A 21144-nucleotide genomic window follows, 5' to 3' on the forward strand; every position below is an offset into this window, starting at 1 on the left:
GTAATCACCTCATCCTCATGTTCTGGGGTCTTTCTCTGGAGAAAGGTGAGAAGCGTTGGGATAATCACAGTCATTGAGGCACAGGATTGAATCTCATTTGTATGAAACTCAGCAAAAAGTGACCTAGTTTTGGGGAGAAAAGAGGGGCAGTACCACTATGTCCCAAGAATAGGCAGTAGTTTTCAACTGTTGGAGGGGAGTGGGGGAAAGCCACATCTTTTTTTTTTTTTAATTTAAATTTATTTTTATTAAAGATATTATGAAAGCCACATCTTAAAAGGTTGAGAAGTGATTTTAAGTAAAATGCTCATTGCTGGGGTGGTAGTGGAGCATGTAGAACTGTTAGGTCAGAGTCCTGTTGCTCTGTTTTTTCTCTGTTTAGTCAGCACTAGCTTCAGGAGGGGTACTTTTTGCCTTTCCTTGTTATCTCCAGTACTTGGCACAGTCTTAAAAAAATGCTGTTTCCTGATATGACTGGTCTTTCTTGCCAACAGGGATAACAGTAATTACCAGACCATTCTTTGAAACCCCCCCCAACCACCCCCCAACCATCCCCAACACCCTATGTTCTACACTCATTAGGTTAAGGCCTGCCAACTTTTCCTCATTTCAAAGGCGGTGGTGGGAAGAGAGCCAGAGAGCAGCAAGAGCAGACAAACAAAGCTGGCCAACAAGGTTAAGATAGGTATTAAGATTTACTGAAAACTCCGCCTTCATGTCCAGTACTTGTTTGGTGGATACATCAGAAGAGGGTTGCATAACATTAGGCTGGGAGTGGGAGGAAGGTCAGGGTTGGGGCTATGTGTGTGTGTGAGAAGGGTGGGAGTGTCTGTCATGTTGTTGGTGGAAAGGTGTGTGTTTGTGTGTGTGTGTGTGTGTGCGTGAGCATGTGCATGTTTAACAAGGAATATGAACCAGAAAAAGAAATGTATTTTATCCCACTGCACATTGCAAAAGTCTCACTCCAAAAAAGCTAGACTTTCTCTACCTATGGCATCAAAAGGGAGTAAAAAAAGATTGTTTGGATCACCCAGATTATAAATAAGGTTATTTGTTTTTTTCAAAAATCCCTATTAAAACATTAAATATCAGCTCTTCTGGGGGAGAAATACATTCATTTCGGGGCAGTCTCAGGGAAGTGACCAACCATCCTACCAATCCGAATCCGCCCCCCCCCAAAGTATATGTATGGGGGAAGCTAAAGGCCCAAGGTGCCCCTCAGGCTGAGCAACAACACAGCCACCCACATCCTGCTGCTGAAGATGTTCTAATGCACAATTTACAAATGTAATTGCAAGTCCATTAAATTAAATCCCATGGAAAACACGCATCATGTTCAGTTCTGCCATTCACAGCCATGGGGGTAAGGGGGAGGAGAGGGCTATACTCATGGGCCTGGAGACTGGGAGGGTGGGGGTGAGGAGCAGGGAGAGAATGGGGAGGTGAATAGAACTTGTCCTCCTGAGAGTCCCGGCTTCCAAGTGAGTATGTATGTTTTTGGTAGGGATGGGAGGTGAAGGGAGCAGGGCTGTGGCTCCCTTTTCTCTCATCTCTCAACAAGCCTGGAGTCAAGAGGGTTAAGACAACATCTTCTCTGGCCTGACTCCTCATTCAAACAGATCCTTTTGCTTTCATATTGTGTTAAGTAAGGGAGACAAGACTGAGAAGGCTGGGCCAGCCTATGGAAGGGGGGCCGTTTTTGCAGAGAGCTAGCCAAGGATGTCTTAGGCTGAGTAGAGGATATGAACAAAATCCAAATCAAGCTCATCCCACCTCATGTAGGTCCACAAAGGGTTGGAGCACTTAAGCAATTGAACAACTAAGCACCAGGTGGCTTTGTGAGACCCCCATGTTTCTGCTGGACCTGGATTCTTCTGTGCCCAACTGGAAATGGTCATGTGCCCTACCTTCTTATCCTCTTGTGGACCCTGGCCTGGGTTTTTGCTCTCTCTCCTTTTGTCCTGGAACTAACCAAGCCAAAGGGGCTGTTGTTTTTTCCTTCCATTATCTGGATCTGTCTTTTACTCATATGCAGCTGTTTTCAGTAGGATAGGTGAGTCCCCAGGGGGCGAATCCCAGGTCAGAGCTTACACTCACACAGTGAGGTGTGAAGCTATCCCAAATTCCATTTGTAATGTCCAATTCTGACTTGAATGATTTGCAATTTCCATTTTTAAGCTTCCCCCTCCCCCCCAATTCTAACCACCCCCTTGGGTTAATGCCATCGATCTTCTCCTAACCTTAGGGAAGTCAAAACTTGGTCTAGAGTCCAAATACACTTCAGTCTCTTCACCCTTCCTCCCCCAATTACTTTCTGGGAATGGCCCATCCCATAAACTGCACAGGGAGAGAACAGAAAAAAACCCAAAGCAGTCCCTGGGGCCAGGGCCTGTAAACATGAGTTCCTTCACTTCAGTCCAGGAGTCTGTTAAGTGTCCCCCAGTTGCCAAGGCTCCATTCAAGTCCACTCCCTTGGCTTGCTTGACTGGTATCTTCCAAATGGAGTCCTCTACAATTCTGGGGAAGGGGGGCTGGGGTCTTTTAGAAGCTGGCTGGGCTGGGGCAGGGGAACTTGTCTGCAATTCCTCAGGCTGCTGATTCTGGGAGGTGAGGATCACATTTCCTGCAGAGGACTGCCTACCTATTCCTCCCTTCCCATGCCCTTGCCCCAGTGGGGGAATCAGCGCCAATCAGCCCCCTTGGCTACTCCAAAGAGTCACTGTGTTCTAAGCCCAGGTCACTGACATTCGTTGTCTGTAGCTCATCAGTTTCCTCCTCTAGCTCCTCCTCCTCCTCCTCTTCCTCCATTTCATCCTCATCCTCTTCCTCTGTTCCATCCAATGAATCTTCATGTGCTGCCATCATTGCCTGCTGCATGGCCATGGTGGCATTGTCTGAGGAAAGGGATTGTAGATTGTCCAAGTTGATAGAGCCTGTGGTGGATTGGGGAAAAGGATACTGGTCAGCCTGTAGCAGCAGCTGGGTCAGAAAAAAGCCTATTTCATTCCATCATACACATACTAACTAACCAACTATCTATCTATCATCTATCATCTATCATCTATCTATCTATCTATCTATCTATCTATCTGTCTATCACCACAAATTCACAACAACAGCAATACACTTTTAGAATATTTTCAGTTTTACAAAGTGCCTTCCTCACAACAAACTTGTGCAATAGGTAGGATCAGGATTGTTATATTCCATTTTGAGTTGAAAGAAAAAAATGGATTGTAGAAATTGAATGAAATGACCAGAACCATATACCAAGTGTCAAAGTCAGCATTGGAACCCAGGTCAGGGAAACCTCAAACCACTAAGTGACCTTACACTATACTACACTATCTTCATTTTACATGTATCCTTTCAGGAAGTTCATATAAGAATGCCACATAGACACATTGCAGCAAAGACCCTGTTTCCTGCAAAGAATCATCTTTGTGTGCTGTCAATAAAATTTCAGACTTATTGAATTATTCATTGTGTTGAGTAATTGTGTGTGTGTGTGTGTTAGAGAGAGAGAGAGAGAGAGAGAGAGAGAGAGAGAGAGAGAGAGAGAGAAAGCACGAGAGTGCTTTTCCTAGTTCTCATTCATAAGACAGCTGCAACACTATTTGTAGTAACCAGTTTTTTTCAAAGAACAGCTTGGCCACTGAGGGTCCTTTACTTTTGGAGTGGTGTTGTCCACACTCACATTCTCTCACAAACCCATTTGACAGGTTAGGAAAGTGAAATATAAAGGCTAAGTGACTTATCTAGATACATGTACTGAGGGAACAGCAGAGCCCAGCTTTCATAACTTTGAACCCCATGCGCTTTTCATTAAACAAACTATAATTTGGGGTAACCATCTAATTACACATTATAGTCATATATCATTTAGACTTTAATATATAATTATATATATATGTATGTGTGTGTATATATATGTATATATACACACATACATATATCTCCAACCTCTGCCCCTCCAATAACCAGTGCATCCCCACCATGGATTTGATCCCAATTCCTTACCATCAGGATTTGTCCCTGGAGGTCCCCCCTGCTGCTGTAACACACCAGCAGCAATTGAGTTGGGCCAGAATCTTTGGGTGGGCCGGTGCTGAGACTTGATCTTCTTGGCTTTGGGGGCAGGGTCCGGGTTGCTGGCATCAAGCATGGGTTGCAGGATCCGTCTTCGGGCATTGATGAACCTGTTCAGGGAGAGGTGAAAACAGTTATTTGTGTGTATGTGTGTGTGTGTTAATACACAAACAATATGTTCACATGTATAAGCACAACTTGGGATATGAAGAGTGGGAAAATGCCTACCAGCTCCACTGGAAAGCCAGAGGGGAATGGGAATTAAAAGGAAATAATTATTTGAATCTAAGAAGAGATTGAGGCCAAAGTAAGTTTAATGTTTGCTGATGGGGAATAGTGGGAGTAAGAGGAGGTCTCCTAAAAAAAGCCCAGGTGCCACCTGATCTTTGGAACTCAAAAGAGGATAAAGTAGGGAAAGAAAAGACTTTGTTTCTGTTTGGAATCAGGACTCTGGTAAAGCCTCAGTGAACACAGGGCAGCCTACAATGCTGCCCATAGGTCCCCTTAACTGGATTCTGTCTATAGTCTATAGTTAGGCCCAGCCCATGGAATACAGAAGGTCAACATGGTCAGGGTCTCAGAGTTCTTGGTACTGTCAGCTCCACAGAGAAATCATTTTCTTTTCTACTCATTCTCCCATGTTTCCTAGAGGATGTTATATCTTTATTTAATTCCATTTGATGAACAAATATAAAGAAAGATGCTATGACCTCAAGTTCTCTCTGGATCAAGAATTCTACTGGTCTTGTCTGTTGTTGAAGGACAGTTGATTTGAATTTCTCTTAGATAGAATCTTGAAAATTTATTTTCTGCTACATTTGCCCAGCAAGGGGCGCTCAGGAGCTATAGATAAATGCTTTGTAGGCTGAAATGATTTATGGTTGTTCTGGGTTTCTGAGCTGGATTTGGAGGATTGGCAGCAGAGCGGGGGCTGGGGACAGAAGGTTTGAGAATGGGCTGGGTTGGATTAAGGTTGGGACTAGGGCTGAAGATGAGTCAGCTGTGAGGAAGACTCCACCTTAGTCTCTCTAGTTGTACTGCTCAGTTGCATGGGTAAGAGGTCCTTTAGCAGGTGATACCAACTTACCAGTTATTGACTTGCAAGAGGGTGAGGTTCGTCTGGGCTGCAATCTGCCTCTTCTCGTCCTCTGTGGGATAGGGATGCTGAAATGAGATGTGCCAGATTGAGGAAGTCAACACAATGTGAAACTGAGAATGGCGGGTGTGAGCAAGGAAAGGCTGTAGGAAAGGGTGACTGGTACCACATGTAGCCAGGAGTCAGTGAACTAGGGATTTGACTTCCAAAGCAGGGGAGACTCAAAAGGTTGGAGGGAGTACCAGTTACTTGAGTATGTGCTCTTTTGCATGAGATCCTATGTGGTTTGGCACAAAGTACCCACCCTGCTATTGGAGGGGTTCAGGTGATCTCCAACAAACTCTTTTCTGATGACCTCAGTGTTTCAGGGGCAAGTCTCTGTGGGAGATCCATAGAATGGATCCTGGGACCCAGATCATTTCAACAAATAGCTTGATGGATGTGAGTGCTGGGGGAAAAGACAAGAGAAGTCCACAATGAGGTCCCTGGGGACCTCAAGAGGAATTTTATGAACTTTGCTGGAAGACAAGTTTTATACATGTGGTGCAGAAAATCAAAGCCTATAATGTGAGGTGCAGGCCAGAGGAGGGGCTGGAATCATCAGAATGATGTTCTCTGTGCTTTTGCAAGGCTTGTCCACCAGCTACCTGCTCCTATAGGTGCTACTGAGGTTTTGCCATCAAAGTCCTTGGCACTGTCAAATGGCTTAACTGATACCAGAAAACTGATAATTTTATCAGTGAAAATGAAACGGAAGAAAATGTGTCACTGTTTGCTTTGCTGCTGCTGACTTGCAATTGAAACTTTTGATATGTTGTCTTCCTTATTAGAATGAATTCCATGAGAGTGGGGACTGTCTTACTTTTCTGTATCCACAGTGCCAGCTCAATGCCTTGTATGTGGTAAGGGATTAATAAATCCATTCATTCGTTCATTCATTCACATAGACTATTCCAGCCTATCCACTGTCCAGGACTAGATTGACATTGGATTGGTAACAGATTGGAGAGTTCTGAAGAAAGGATATGAGATCAGCAGCCCTGTTCCTGTTCTTCTCATCAGAGACAAGACCATGACACATGTTCACTTGCCCTCAGCTTTTCCACCTGATGAGAACAATCAGGACTTTGTGTTGTTTAATTCACAGCTCTGACCCTGACAGCCTCACAGACTGAGATAACACTTATGATTCATACAATATTAAGGCTCTAACAAGGAAGAAATCACAGAGATGTCACAGGAGCCAATTTCTTTCTAATTGGGAAGGAATAGCTCTAGTGCCCCAAAGGAGAAACTTCTGGCTCTCCTGGGGAGCAAGGGAGACAGAGGCAGCTGCTGAACCCAAGCACTGAGTCCCAGGCAAGGGACTTATTTGTCATGAACTGGGTCATGTTGTGTTGGAGCCAATATGATATACACACTCTTTTGAAGATGCTACAGCCCTCTCACCAATGGGAAATGTCCCATGGACTTCACACTCCCAAAGAACCCAGTAATTTCCCATTTCAGGGGAATCCAATTAGCATATAACTGCAAGAAACAATGAGATAGAACTACTCGAGTAATGAAAGCTGTGTTCTTTAAAACTTTGGGATGAATCTATCATTTGTCTACCTTAACATCACTAAATAATCATGTCACCAAACATTGAGTTTCTCCCTATGCAAGGCCTTGTAATAGGCAATGTGATTAGTGCTCTCTATGTAGCAGGAATTCAACCGATGCTTGTTGAAGGATGAATGAATGAATGAATGAATGATTGGGGAAATAGATGTGACCTGGACACTTGAAGAGCTTCCAGTCTAGTTAGTGAGACAGTATACACACCTATAAAAACGGCAACACAAAGCAGTGTATACAAAGTTGCCAGAGTTTGCTACAATTAGTGTGATTTCTTTCAGAGTAGGAAGCTATCACAAAGCCATGAAGTTAAGTGGTGTTTTTACACAGAAAGTGTGCCTTGAAGGTTAGGGAGGAATGATAGGAGTGAGGGAAGAATATTCTAAGCATGAGGAATGTCAATGGAAGGACTTTTCCTGCGTGTTTGGGAACTCAAAGATAAACATTTCTTCTACTTTTAAATTCCTTTTCCTGCCTTTGGCATTTACTGATTATATGACCACAGGTAGATTACTCAATATTTCTGTGCCTAAGACTTATCATCAAAGTTAATGACTGATAATGAACGAAATCAATTTACAGAATGAAAAAAGCAGATTTTGACCTATTGATGCATATTATACTTGCAAGTATAATATTTATATAAAAACACTTATGTTTGAATATATATCACAGAATCAGTTGTTAGAGAAATGCCGTGGATATAGTTTACACAGATTTAAGTAAAGTTTTGGATAAAATCTTATAGATATTCCTGTGGAGCATCTAGAGATAAACTAGATGTGAAGACAATTCAGTACTGTTACTGGTCCTATATCAACATGGCAGGAAGATTCCAGTGGTGTACACAATATTTTTTTTTATTTTTATTTTTTTGCAAGGCAATGGGGTTAAGTGGCTTGCCCAAGGCCACACAGCTAGGTAATTATTAAGTATCTGAGGCCAGATTTGGACTCGGGTACTCCTGACTCCAGGGCCGGTGCTCTATTCACTGCGCCACCTAGCCACCCCACATTTTTGACTATTACACAGAAGAAGGCATAGGTGATATGCCTATCAAATGTTTCAGATAAGAAAGTTAGGGGCTTGGAGAGCTAAACCAATGGAGCCTGGAGAGCATTGCACTAGAGCTATTAAGATGAAATTCAATAGGGAAAAATAAAATAAAGTCTTACACTGATATACCAAAAAATCATCTCCAACAATATAAAATGGAAGAGGCTTGGATAGATGATACTATGGGGGGTATTAGAGGACTACAAGTTCAAGAGGAATAAGTAGTGGAAAATATCAGCCTAAAGGCAGGACTTCCAGAAATAGGGAGGTGATTGTCTTATAGTACTCTGCTTTATATATCCTCTCTAGAGTATAAGTGCTCAACTCAGGGCATCTTAGTTTAAATATATTGCTAGTGGAGAAGCATTCAGAGGCTAGAAAGCAGGCTGCTGATGGGTCTTGATCTAATGACATATGAAAATTAATTTAAAGGGGGGTGGCTAGGTGGCGCAGTGGATAGAGCACCGGCCCTGGAGTCAGGAGTACCCGAGTTCAAATTCGGCCTCAGACACTTAATAATTACCTAGCTGTGTGGCCTTGGGTAAGCCACTTAACCCCATTTGCCCTGCAAAAACCTAAAAAAAAATTAACTAAAGGAATCTAGAATAGCAGCGTTCAGGTATTTGAAAGGCTGTCATGGAGGAGGGATATTACTTTACTCCAAATAGCAGAACTAGGAACAATAAGTAAAAGATGAAAAGAGGCAAATTTAGGGTTTGATGTTCGGGCAAACTTCCTAACTACTAAACCTGCTCTAGAGTGGAATGCTGACCTGGAGAGGGGATGGGTTCTTCCTCCTTAGAAGTTTTTTTCAGTAGAGGCTGCTATGGAATCATCAGAAACAGTCTTGTCCAGTAGTTTAGTGGTAACCTTCATCACAGTAACACAAAGACACCAATGATCAGTGGCCCAGAAAGGCTTAAGAGGTGAATTGACATTACAATTAATATGAGCTGAATGCATGTTCCTATTTGTGAGTTCTATTTGTGTATTTGTGGGAGATTACAACTCAGGTTTATGGTAGAAATTTTTGTTAACACCTTTCTTCCATGCCATTTTTAAGGGACATTGCTTCAGACTAACTGGGCCTTTTAGCTGCTAAAGATAAACACACTGGTAAGGGTTCATGAACTCAGGTTTCAAGGATGCCCAGGCTCCTTGAAAACAAGGTTACTTACAATGTGGCTAGCAGCACCTTGATTACATACTTAGAAGCTGTCAAAGAAGAACATGGTCATACTATTGTCCTATTAGAAACCAGGAGGGATGGGAATTCAGGGAAGCCTGGAAGGATTTACATGAACTGATGCTGAGTGAGATATCAGAACCAGAAGAACATTGTACACCCTAACAGCAACATGGGGGTGATGATCAATCTTAATGGACTTGCTCATTCCATCAGCACAACAATCAGGCATAATTTTGGGTATCTGCAATGGAGAATACCATCTGTATCCAAAGGAAAAGTTGTGGAGTTTGAAAAAAAAAAGACCAAAGACAAATACCTTTACTTTTTTAAAAAAAAGTTATCTTATACTTCATTTTTTCCCTTAAGGATATGATTTCTCTCTCATCACATTCAACTTAGATCAGTGTATACCATGGAAACAATGTAAAGACTAACAGACTGCCTTCTGTGGGGGGTAGGGGTGGGAAAAGTGAGATTGGGGGGAAATTGTAAAATTCAAAATAAATGAATTAAATTAAAAAAAGAACATATCATTCTTTAGAATAGTCCTCTTACTTCCCTTGACACTTTCAGTACAATGTGAATAGCATATAAGGGGTAGAATAGTGGACCTAGGGAAGCTGGTCATGCATTCCTGGTATAAGATGTCCAAAGCAATCTGGATTGATTTTTGAGACAACTCAAAATAGTCAAAATAGGCCTTGGACTATCCTAGAACTGGAATGAAAAGGTTTTAGGGCCAAGGAAGGGAGGAAAATTAAAAATAGTTGAACTGTTTTCTTTGAAGAAGTTTTCTTTATTGTTCCTGCTTTGGCATAAGTAGGGTTAAGGCAGACAGGGAAGCTTTCAAAAGATGGAAAGAATTTTTTTAGTTTAGAACAGAGGAATGAATTAAATCAGAGAAATACAGACATCTCAAGCTGCAATGATGTAAGAAGTCATCTAATTCAGGAAATTCAGTTCTACCTTCCTGACTTTGTATATTATGGTCCCTATCTTTCTCAGACAAATGAGTATCTATTTCTTAAAAGACTGATGAGGTATTTGACTCTAGCAGTAGCCTAAAATGCTAAAAGTTAGACTGCATGGCCAACATCTTGTTCAAGGACCTTCAACATGAAGAATATCCACCTCGAGGGCAACAAATTTGACTGGTCCCTATTGTCCTGTGAGTGAGTCCTTCAAGTGGACAGCTAAAATTTGATCTAGGCATCTGCGTGTGAGGTTTTAAAGGCCAATTCTTTATCAGTTAGTAAACTCTAAAGTCCTTTTCACAACCATATATTTTGTTAGCAGACACCTCATGAGACGAAGAGCCATGGTGCTGCTCAACTGGAGGTTTCTTCATTCTGTGTACTTTGCCAATTATCACATACTCAAATTGGTCAGCCCTGGGATCATACTCCCTAGCATCTCAAGCAGGGGTGGGGAACGTTTTTTTCTGTCAAAAACAAAACTTAAAAAAAATAGCCTTCTATGTTTGGTCAAACAATTAATTCACCCCCCAAAAACTTCTAGATTTACTAAATTTTGAGTCCTACCTGCAATTGCCTTGGCAGTGCCAAACCAAATGATTTCATGGGATTTTCATAGTCTAGGCTGGATGTTCCCCCATCTTTGTAGCTATCACCAACCAAAACTCATCATCAAAGTCTGTATACATGTAGGGTATGCCATCCCCACTTCTGTTTCAAATTCCTTTCTGGCTTATTTTGTTGAAAGCATCCTCAACAGGTAAGCTTTACTCAAACATGAATAGTATCTGCTTTTTTCAGTGCACTGTTCAGCTTGTAAGGAAGGTATTTACCCCTTGGTGGGAGTGATTCTTCATTATTCTTCTGAACTTGGTATCTCTTTTGGCTGATATAGATTAAGTAAAAACTGGCTATGTATCTCAATCTGGAATGGAATTGGAAGAACTCAAAATAAGCTTGAAGAAGTTTTTAAATTTAGTGTTGCTTTAAAGTTTGAAGATAATTTCATTATTATCCATTTAAAAAATTTGTGTATATGTGTGTGACAATGATTTTTGTAAGGAGCTAAAGTTTTATTGTACTGTCAGTTCCTTTGTTCTCACTTAAGAAGGCAACTATTTCATCATAATATATCTTTATTTCATATATCTGCCTCCCTGTCTTTGCCATTTCTTTCACCTTGAACTTTCATGTGATCTCTTACTTGGGATAAAACAAGATTAAATTTGTCTTTGTCTCTTCCATTTTTCCTTTCTCTTTCAATTAATTCATGTTACTCGGAGGGGAAATGGGCAATTTGTGCTTTTTGCATTTTTCTTAAGTGGAATAGGAATAGTGAGGAGTCTGATTTTCTGGAATCTAAGCATCATAGAACAGTAGGGAAGGAGGTAAAGGATTTTCCCAAACTACTCTGGAGAAGTTTTCCCATGTTGGTGGGTTCAGAGCCTACATTTCATTGTTTAAAATTTTAGTTTTTCATTCAAAAGTGACTTGAAAACCTGGTTAACCAGAAGTTCATGAGAGGCAGCCATTGGTCCCACTTACAAAATAAAGAAAAGAAAATCATTTCTCTTTCCCTGGGCACTCACCAAGGATTAATTTGACAGTGGTCAATAAGCTAAAGTGAAAAGCATGTGACCTATAACACTCCTGAGTACAATCTGAACCAGATTAAAATGTAATTGGGAAATATTTAACAAAAATTCAATGAAGCATCAGTAGTATTGATATCTGATTTTTCTAAGTTAATATGTGACCTGCAGGTATCCTGTAAGGATTAGTGGCCTGTTTCTATTTGAGTTTGACACCATGACCACAAGCCATTATACTATACTATATAGAGATTATTATATAAAGAGAATGACTTCTTTGATCTACATTATTCTTTTTTTCTCTTTCAAGGTCAGAGAGCACCTTTCTTAACATTTTTCATAAACTCTCTAAACTGAAGTATCAGAGTGACCTCTCCATCTTACAAAGAATCATAGAATCAGAGTTGGAAAAGATCTGAGAGATCATTTGGATATAGTTTAAAATATAACTCAACAGGAGTCTTTCTTCAACATCCTCAACTACATCCTTCTCTAGCTTATGGATTTTTAGAACTCAATACTCCAGAGATAGTCTGACTGACAGGAGCAAGATTATAGGGGAGCACAATTGATATCGTGAAAAGAGTGATGAATATGGAATCTGGAGAACCTGGATTCAATTCACAGCTTTGCTACCTATCATCTGTTTGACATTACAAAAGTCATGTAACCTAATCTCAGCATTTTGAATCTGAAAAATGAAGGGGTTAAAAATGATATTTAAAGTTTCTTCCAGCTCTAAATCATATGATACATATTGAAACAAGAAAATCATTGAGCTGTTCTTGAAGAGATAAATGGACAAAGGATGACAGTTCTCAAAAGACAAAATTCAAGCTAACAACTACCATGTTAAAATAATTGCTTCAAATCATTAATAATATGAGAAATGCTAATTAAAATACCTCTGAGGTTCTACTTTTCATCCATCTAATTGGTAGAGATGACAAACATGTAGAATGGCTATTATTGGGGGAATTTACAGGAAAATAAGCACATTAATGTACAGTTGGTAGAACTTTGAATTGATATAGCCATTCTGGAAATCAATTTCAAACTATGCTTCAAAAGTCACAAAACTGTGCAAAGTCCAATGATATACTCCAAAAAGAATAGAGAGGGAGGAAAGGCAGTCAAATATATGATAATATTTTTATTGGCTCTTATTATAGAAAACTTAAAACTGAGGGGAGGGGTAACCAATTGGGGCATAGCTTAACAAATTGAAGTATTGAAAATTATGAAATGCTATTATGCTGCAAGAATTGACAAAAAGGGATGGTATGAGCAAAATCTAGGAAGACATTCATGAACCAATGCAAAGTAAAGCAAGTAGAATAAGGAGAACAATTTAAACCATAATAGCAAGATTGTAAATACAAACAACTTTGAAAGACTTAGGAACTTTAATCAATTCAGTGACCAATTATATTTCCGAAAGAATAAAGATGAAGCATTCTTGCTACATTCTGACAAAGATGTGATGAGCTTGAGATACAGAATGAGACATTGGAGATGGCTAACAAGAATCTTTATTTTACTTTGTGCATATTGGTTACAGCGGGTTTTTGTTTTTCTTTTTTTCAGTGAGGTTTGGGGGGAAAGTGGGAGGGTGAGGGGAATTAGTAAAAGAGAGAGAAAATGAAGCCTTTTTTTTTTAAACTGCGCACAAAAGAACAGAAGGAAATACAGACAAGCAGGAAGGCTTTGTAAGCTACACAATGAATTGATTACAGTTAAAAGGAAAAGGAGTTGTATGGAATTTACAGCTTCATATGCAGCTTTCTTTTCTATTTTTCATATGGACATTTCCTATCTTTGTTGTTGAGGTTCATAATAAGGAAAAAAAAAGAATATTTTTTAAAAAAGGGGGAAACCAGTCACTGGACTCAGGAGTAGGTCTATAGACTTGTAAAATATGTGTACCTCTTATAAGTCTCATTTTATTCTCTGATAAATAGTGATGGTCTTCCTGTACCTTTGCTCCTCCCACCCCCATCTTACATACAAATATATTCCATTTTTTCAAATGGATTTCATTTTCCTAACACCCTGGGATCCTTCTGTCTCCTGTGCAAATACACCAGGGACATTTTCTTCTAGTTCCTGTCATAGACTCTGTAGACTAATGGTCTCTCTCAGATACTACTGTGTGGTTCATAAATCTTATCTGTCTATTTTTCAAACTGAGTCTTTGAGGGCTACAGTCTCCCCTTCCCACCTTGCTTTAGGCTTCCACAGGTGGCTGGAATATGAACTAGTAACTGCTATAGGATCCAAAAGTAGCATTCTCATCTCAGTTCCAACAGTTGTGTGGGTTTGGAAAAAATTAAATCCCATATCTGAAATGGAATGAAGGAAAAATATGTCTCTGATCTCAGAGGGTTTTTGAGAGAGAGAGAGAGAGAGAGAGAGAGAGAAAGAGAGAGAGAGAGAGAGAGAGACCTTGTATTATCTATCTTTAGAGGTCAGAGAGCATTTTCCAGATATCATTTGAACATTTGTAAGATTAAAAGTCAGTTTTGCCTTCTGGGATAAAAGAATATATCTAATTCCTTTTTCACTTCTTCAAATATTTGAAAACAGAGATCATGTCACATTGGTATTCTATTCTCCAGATTAAACATCACAATTTCCTTTAATCTTTCCTCACAGGACCTAATTTCTAGACCCTTCACTATACTAGTCATACTCTTCTGAACACCAGTACAGTCTCCTTTTAAAATGCAATACACAGAACTGGACACAATACTGCAGATATTATCTGACAAACCATATAGTATTCCAGATGTTGTCTAATAAGTCACATAGTATTGTAGATGTTATCTGACAAGAATAGGCAGATTACACCAGCCACATTTATTTCTCATTTATCTGGATTTCTATAACACATTAGCTGTACTATGTCACTTAGCACTTGATTACATACTGCCTTAATTGAATTCTCATTGTTTCACATGTTTTCATTTGTTCTCCTAAATGAAGCTAGAAGTTTGTTGAGGGCAGGGTCTATATACAGGGAATCTCCTGAAGGAACTCATTTGGCAAGTTGTTTGGTTGGAACACAGACCTTATCTTCCCAAGGAAACAGTTTAAAATGATAGTTAAATTTCACTGTTAGCCAAAATGAACTATTTACTCTTATTACACTCAAATAGTAAGTAACAGTATAAGTCTCTTTTCTTTTCCTGGTGACCTGTAACATAACTGCCTAGAACCTCCAGACTGCCCTAAGGATCTCACTATGGCAGTCCACTCACTCATTCAAATGCACACACAAAGATATATTTCCATACAAAATATATAGGGATATATGAAAAATCATGCTGTTTGTGTTCTTTCTGCATCTCCTCATAATCATAATGCTTCTAATTATACATAGTAGGGATTTGAAGAAATTAGTTAATTAAATTATAATACTTGTCTAATAAAATGTGTCAGGGCTGAAGTAAATACTAGATATATTTGTTATCTCAATATCCAATTGGCATTGGATTATATCAAAGAGATGTGAAATGTTTTAAATAAGCAATGGTATATAGGTAGGGGTATACTGAAGCTAGTTTAGACTGGTGAAAACCAATTGTTAAATTTTCAGTGTGGCCATTTATTCTTGGAAATAAGAAAATGATACAAATTACAGCTTGATTTATTGTTTTATGATGGTCTAGAGTTAAGAAATTAATAGGAAAAATGTTAACGATGTAGATTAAGCTTTAAGAGTGTAGTGTGAACTCTTATCAGCAGCAGACCCTTGAACATAAGGAAAAAGGGCTATCTAGAATGGACAACTAAGTGACCATTATAGTGTGGCATGTATAAGATTGAGATTCACAAGTGTGCAACAATATCTAAACCAGCTGCAGCTATTCAAATTACAGTAAGCAGTTCTTAGAATTAAACAGGCTGAAGGTAGTTCTACCAAATGAAAACTCCCATACATGTAATCTGTTCTTATAACAAGCTTCCTTGTGTCAACCCCTGCCAACATACTCCATCATCATTAAAGCAAAGTAGTGAACTTTCACATAAATTCTTCTAGGTACATATTATTCTTCTGTAGGTTTTCCCTCCCTTCAAGGTAGCTATAAATATTCATTTGAATCTGATTTCTGGGAGGGGGCCAAAAAATAATGTGGGGAATGATGGGCATTTTCATACCACCTCTTATGGCATGGCACTCCATAAATTCATACTTATACTCTAGTGTTTTCAAAAATTTCATTTTACATGAATCCATTTTATTTATTTTTTATTTTTTTTTAGGTTTTTGCAAGACAATGGGGTTAAGTGGCTTGCCCAAGGCCACACAGCTAGGTAATTATTAAATCCAGGTGCTCCTGACTCCAGGGCTGGTGCTTCATCCACTATGACACCTAGCTGTCCCTTAAAGTGTAATTCTTAAACCCCCTTAATTCGTTCCTCTTTGCTGCTTGGAAGAGTGATCTTTGTCTATTTGTTAAGGTGATTAGATAAATCTTAAGTAAATTGTTTATGCATGGAGTATATTATAAATATTATTCCATTTTGTCCTCAAAACAATCAAAAGAAGTAATGCTGTTATTGTTCCTGTTTTATAGATGAGGAAATTGAGATAGACAGTGGTTAAAGTGACTTGTCCTGGGTCTCAGAATCAGGAAGTATCTGAGGCTGAATTTGAACTCAAAACTTCTTGACTTCAAGTTCAGAGCTTTTATCCCACTTTTAAAGACCTTGGTGTCTTTAAAAGGATGTTTTAACTGCTTTATTTTGGGATGAGGGGGTAGTTAACTTACAAATTCTACAGTCAAAGGAATGGAGGACTAAAAATCGACCATACCATCAGGAGAAAAAAAAAGAACTATTTCTAAGGGGGTTAATGAGTTTGTTTCAGTCAGCTTAGAGGGTCCAATCTGAAAATCAGCTTGATGATGTTTTGGTGAAGATAGCATTCTTGTCTGGGGACCAGGTGGAGTCTCAGTGCTCCAATCTAGAGGGAGTAGGAATAATCGAAATTGGCCAAGGTAACTATAGCTAGATTGACTAGCTCAGAAACCAAGTGTCAAATGGTCTGAAATTAGGTAGTTTGATTTTAACTGAATTTCTAATTACCTTTCCCTAGTGTATTATTTCTCAATTTGTAAACTATTCTTTTCTTTAAGAATAAACTCTGAAAAAATATATTTATATGGTCTAGTCTGTGGAAACAGGAAGAGAAGGAAAAGAGGAAAAAGATGCTCCAATTAGGCAACATGTATTTCAGTGAGAGTGTGACTGTGTGTGTATGTATCTGTATGCATATAGTCAATAGAATGTAAGCTGCTGAAGGGTAAGGAATGCTTGATTTTGTTTCATATCCTTAGCACCTATGAGAGAGCTGGGAAAAAGTAAGTACTTGACACATTTTGTGGTGATCTCTACAAGTGGCAATGGCAGGAAAAATGGGAAAGGGGCAGATGAAGCAGATAATTGGATGCAGGGAGCCATAGAGGATGAAGGGTCAGAGAGTTTCATGAGGCACATATGTACAATAATGAGGGGCAATTAAATTGCGAAAGACTCTAGGATTCTTGAAAAGGTTTCAAGATGATGCTTTGCCTTATTGTCTCCCTTAACCTTTCAACTCATGTTGCTAAGTCTCTTTTCCTGGTTTACAGCTTAAAAGTCAAGCAATCCTTCCACCCTCTTGCTTATAGCTATCTTTCCCTAGTTAATTAGCTCCCTCCTGCTGCTGTTTTCTTTTATCTGTAAGGGAGCAAGGAAAAGGACTGAGGATTGAGTTTGGATTCATATAGACTGGACTGATGAAATTTCCTTGTCTATATGGTCCAGCAGACAATAATCCCTCTCATATATGTCAAGGTCAAGTCAAGCCAAGAATCATTTATTATGGGATTGCTATGTGGGTAAGCACTATGCCAAGTACCGAGGATTAAAAAAAAAAAGGCAAAAAAAGAGTCCCTGTCTCAAAGAGCTCACAACTCAATGGAGGAAACACAGTGCAAATAACGATGTATATATTAAGATATATATTGAATAAATTAGGGGTAATCTTAGAAGGCATTAGCACTGAGGAAGACCAAAACTCCTTAGGGAAACTGAACTGAGACTTGAAGGAAGCCAAGGAATCCAAGAGGCAAAAAAACCAGGAAACTTCGGGTGTGAGGAAAAGACAAGTAGACATAGAGGATGTGAAGGAGAATAAAGAATAATTGGATTGGAAAGATAGGAATGGATCAGATTATGAAAGTGCAACTGGATCATGACTAGAGAATTCCTTGAATTTACTGAGTGGTGGGATGACCTGTTTGGATCTATGAGCAGAAGAAACTTGACTTGTGAGATGATGAGGGCCTGCTTACTATTGGAAGTATTACTTCATTAGAACATTTCCTTTCATGCTCTCTCAATCATTAGTCTCATTTTAGAATAAAGATAAAGGGGAAAGGGATGGGGGGGGAAGAAAAGAGGACAAAAGGACTTCAGAATTGAACGCTAAAAGTGATTTTCTAGACCCAGTCCAAGTTTTTCTTTTAAAAAAATAAGGTAATTGAAGCCCAGGAAGTTGGGAATGACTTGTCCAAAGTCACAGAAGCACTAAGTAGTAGAGAAAAGATTCAAAACCAAGGGCTCTGACCTTAAATCCAATGCTCTTTCCATTACTTTCCACAATTGTTTTTCTTTTCCTTTTCCCAATCAGTAAAGGTTGATAATTTTTTTAATAAATTAAATTTTATTTTATTTTTTATTTAAAAGTTTCTCTACAGTGGATAGAGCACCAGCCCTGAAGTCAGGAGTACCTGAGTTCAAATCTGGCCTCAGACACTTAATTACCTAGCTGTGTAGTCTTAGGCAAGCCACCCCATTGCCTTGCAAAAACCCTAAAAAAAAAAAAGAAAAGAAAAAAGTTCTCTCTTCCCCCTTCTACCCAAGGAGAAGGTAAAAAAAAAAAAAACTCATTACAAATATGTATATCCATGAAAACAAACTTTCACTTTAGCCAAGTTCAAAAAAGAGAGAAAAGAAATTTCAATGTGTACTTTTGAGTTCCTCAGCTCTCTACATAAAAGTGAGTAGCATATTTTTATTATAAGTCCTTTGTAATTCTGTTCTGTCATTGAATTGATCAGAATTAGAAATCTTTCAAAATTGATAACCTTTTATTGTATAAATTGTTTTCCTGGTTCAGCTGGTTTCCCTTTGTATTCATTCAAAGTCTTTCCATGTTTTTTGGAAACCATCCCCTTCAACATTTCTTGTTTGTTTTGTGTTGTTTTTCTGGTTTTTGCAAGGCAATGGGGTTAAGTGACTTGCCCAAGGTCACACAGCTAGGTCATTATTAATTGTCTGAAGTCACATTTGAACTCCAGTCCTCCTGACTCCAGGACTGGTGTTCTATCCACTGTATCACCTAGCTGGCCCACCTTCAACATTTCTTATACCATAATAGTATTATATATATAGTATATATGAGACTCATATACCATAATTATGTCTCACCATTCCTCAAATGATGGGCATTGTCTTAGTTTTCAATTCTTTGCCGTTTCAAAAAGAATAGAAACATTTTTGTATTTCTCCCAGTTCTCTGGCTTCCTTTTCTGATACAAACACACCTAAGTTTCCCCCATCCTAAAAAAATCATCCCATTACCCTACATATCTCTGTTTCTTAGCCAAACTTCTTGCAAAAGCCACCAACTCTTAAGTTCCTTTTCTTTTTTTCTTCTTTTCCTTTCTTCTAAATACTTTTTAATATAATTAAATGCATCTTCACTCAATTGAAACTATTTTCTCCAAAATTAACAATGATTTACTAATAGCTAAATCTAATGATTTGGGTTCCTTTTCTCTTTCTATGATCTTTTTGACACCTAATAGCAATATCTTTAGGTCAAAGGGTATATAGAGTTTAATAGCTTTTGAGGCATAATTCCAAATTCCAGGTGCCGATAAACCCAATGATAAGTATACTTTCAGAACTCTAGGTCAACAGTCTGGGATGATTTGGGTGGCCAATTGAACTCAATCCAAGAATTTAGCTGAGGCCAAAGTCAAATATGAGAAACTTCAGGTAGTTGAATTCGGTATATCACTAGGATGGAGTGACCAAGGGATATTGGTAGAGGTTTCCCTTCTTCTATCTTCGGTTGGCTGATTGCTAGCATCTTCTATTTCACATTAATAGAGCAATGAAATCATATTCGCTATGGAAAAGCTGGTGGTTATAGCTGTGGTCATGCTTTTTATTGTGTGTATACACTCATATCACCCTAACCCACACAGACACAGAATGCACAGAATGAACAAGTTGCCAGGTAGGGTGGAATCCCACCCAATCCTAGCCCATCCAAGAGTCTCTTCTCTAATAGGCTCATTCATAAAATTATTGATGCCATCACTAATAAGGCTTCTCCTTTTTGGCTGACCTTGATCCTTGTTGCCAAAGTACAGGTGTATATACTCCCCGTTTCCTGATTTCAATTTTGGGGATTTTCTACAGCACAAAAGAGGTTTTGTGACTACTTTAACATGTGGGACTTGACTTATCAGAAAATCAAAATCAAAATCTCATGAAGAGGTAAATTTTCTGTCATTAAAAGTCAGTAAATATTTATTAAGCATCTACTTAGCAGTGCTAAATAAGTGCTGGGGGATAAAAAAAAATGCAAAAAGAACATTCCTGCTCTCAGGGAACTCACAGTCTAAAGGGTGAAACAAATGCAAATAATTATGTCTAAACAAATATACACCTGGAAATAAAACCTGGAGATAATTCACACATAGAGGAAAAGTCCTAATATTAAAATGACTTGGAAAGGAGGCAATTAGGTGGTGTAGTGGATAGAGCATTGGCCCTAGAGTCAGGATTTCCTAAATTCAAATCTGGCCTCAGACACTTAATAATTATCTAGCTGTGTGGCTTTGGACAAGTCACTTAATCCCATTGCCTTGCAAAAACAAAAATAAAAACAAAAGAATTGGAAAGATAGGAAGATAGAATTTTAGATGAGATTTAGAGGACAAGATTCAAGAGGCTAAGATGAGGAGGAGAGAATTCCAGGTAAGAGGGACAGACAGTGAAAATGTTGGCAGCTGAGAGTGTCTTGTTCAAGGAACAGGAAAGAACTATGTCACTGGATTGCAGAGTACATTGGGGCAAATAGGGTGAAAGAAAATTGAAAAGTAGGAGAGAACCAAGCTTCTGAAGCACTTGAATGCCAAATAGTATTTTATATTTGATCATGGAAATGACAGGGATCCTCAGAGATTTACTAAGTGAGAGTGGAGCAGGTGACATGTACTAGTCTAATGCATGATTGCATGAATAAGGTCAATTTGATAGTAGAATTGAAGATGAGACTAGAGGAAGGAAGACCAACCAGTAGGCTGCTGCAATAGTCCAAGACATTAAAGCCTACATAAGAGTAGTGGGGATGATATATGGGAAATTTTTAATTTTATATATTTAAGGTAATGGGGTTAAGAGTGACTTGCCCAAGGTCACACAACTAGGCAATTATTATTTATTTTATTTTATTTTATTTTT

The 21144-nt window shown here is 38.8% G+C and overlaps 1 protein-coding gene across 1 annotated transcript in view; it reads right to left on the reverse strand.

Annotated features, from left to right (window-relative positions):
• Positions 1-568: 568 nt before the first annotated feature.
• Positions 569-21144, reverse strand: part of PKNOX2 (PBX/knotted 1 homeobox 2) — a 344867-nt gene continuing 324291 nt past the window's right edge. Inside the window, exons 11-13 of the mRNA XM_074216405.1 lie at positions 5177-5253; positions 4021-4199; positions 569-2933 (exon numbers count right to left, since the gene is read on the reverse strand). Of these exons, the coding sequence (XP_074072506.1) occupies positions 2704-2933; positions 4021-4199; positions 5177-5253 (486 nt within the window). The 3' untranslated portion in view covers positions 569-2703. The remainder of the gene's footprint in view (positions 2934-4020; positions 4200-5176; positions 5254-21144) is intronic.

This window comes from Macrotis lagotis, chromosome 1 (assembly GCF_037893015.1).
Source record: "Macrotis lagotis isolate mMagLag1 chromosome 1, bilby.v1.9.chrom.fasta, whole genome shotgun sequence".
NCBI classification, from domain to species: Eukaryota; Metazoa; Chordata; class Mammalia; order Peramelemorphia; family Peramelidae; genus Macrotis; species Macrotis lagotis.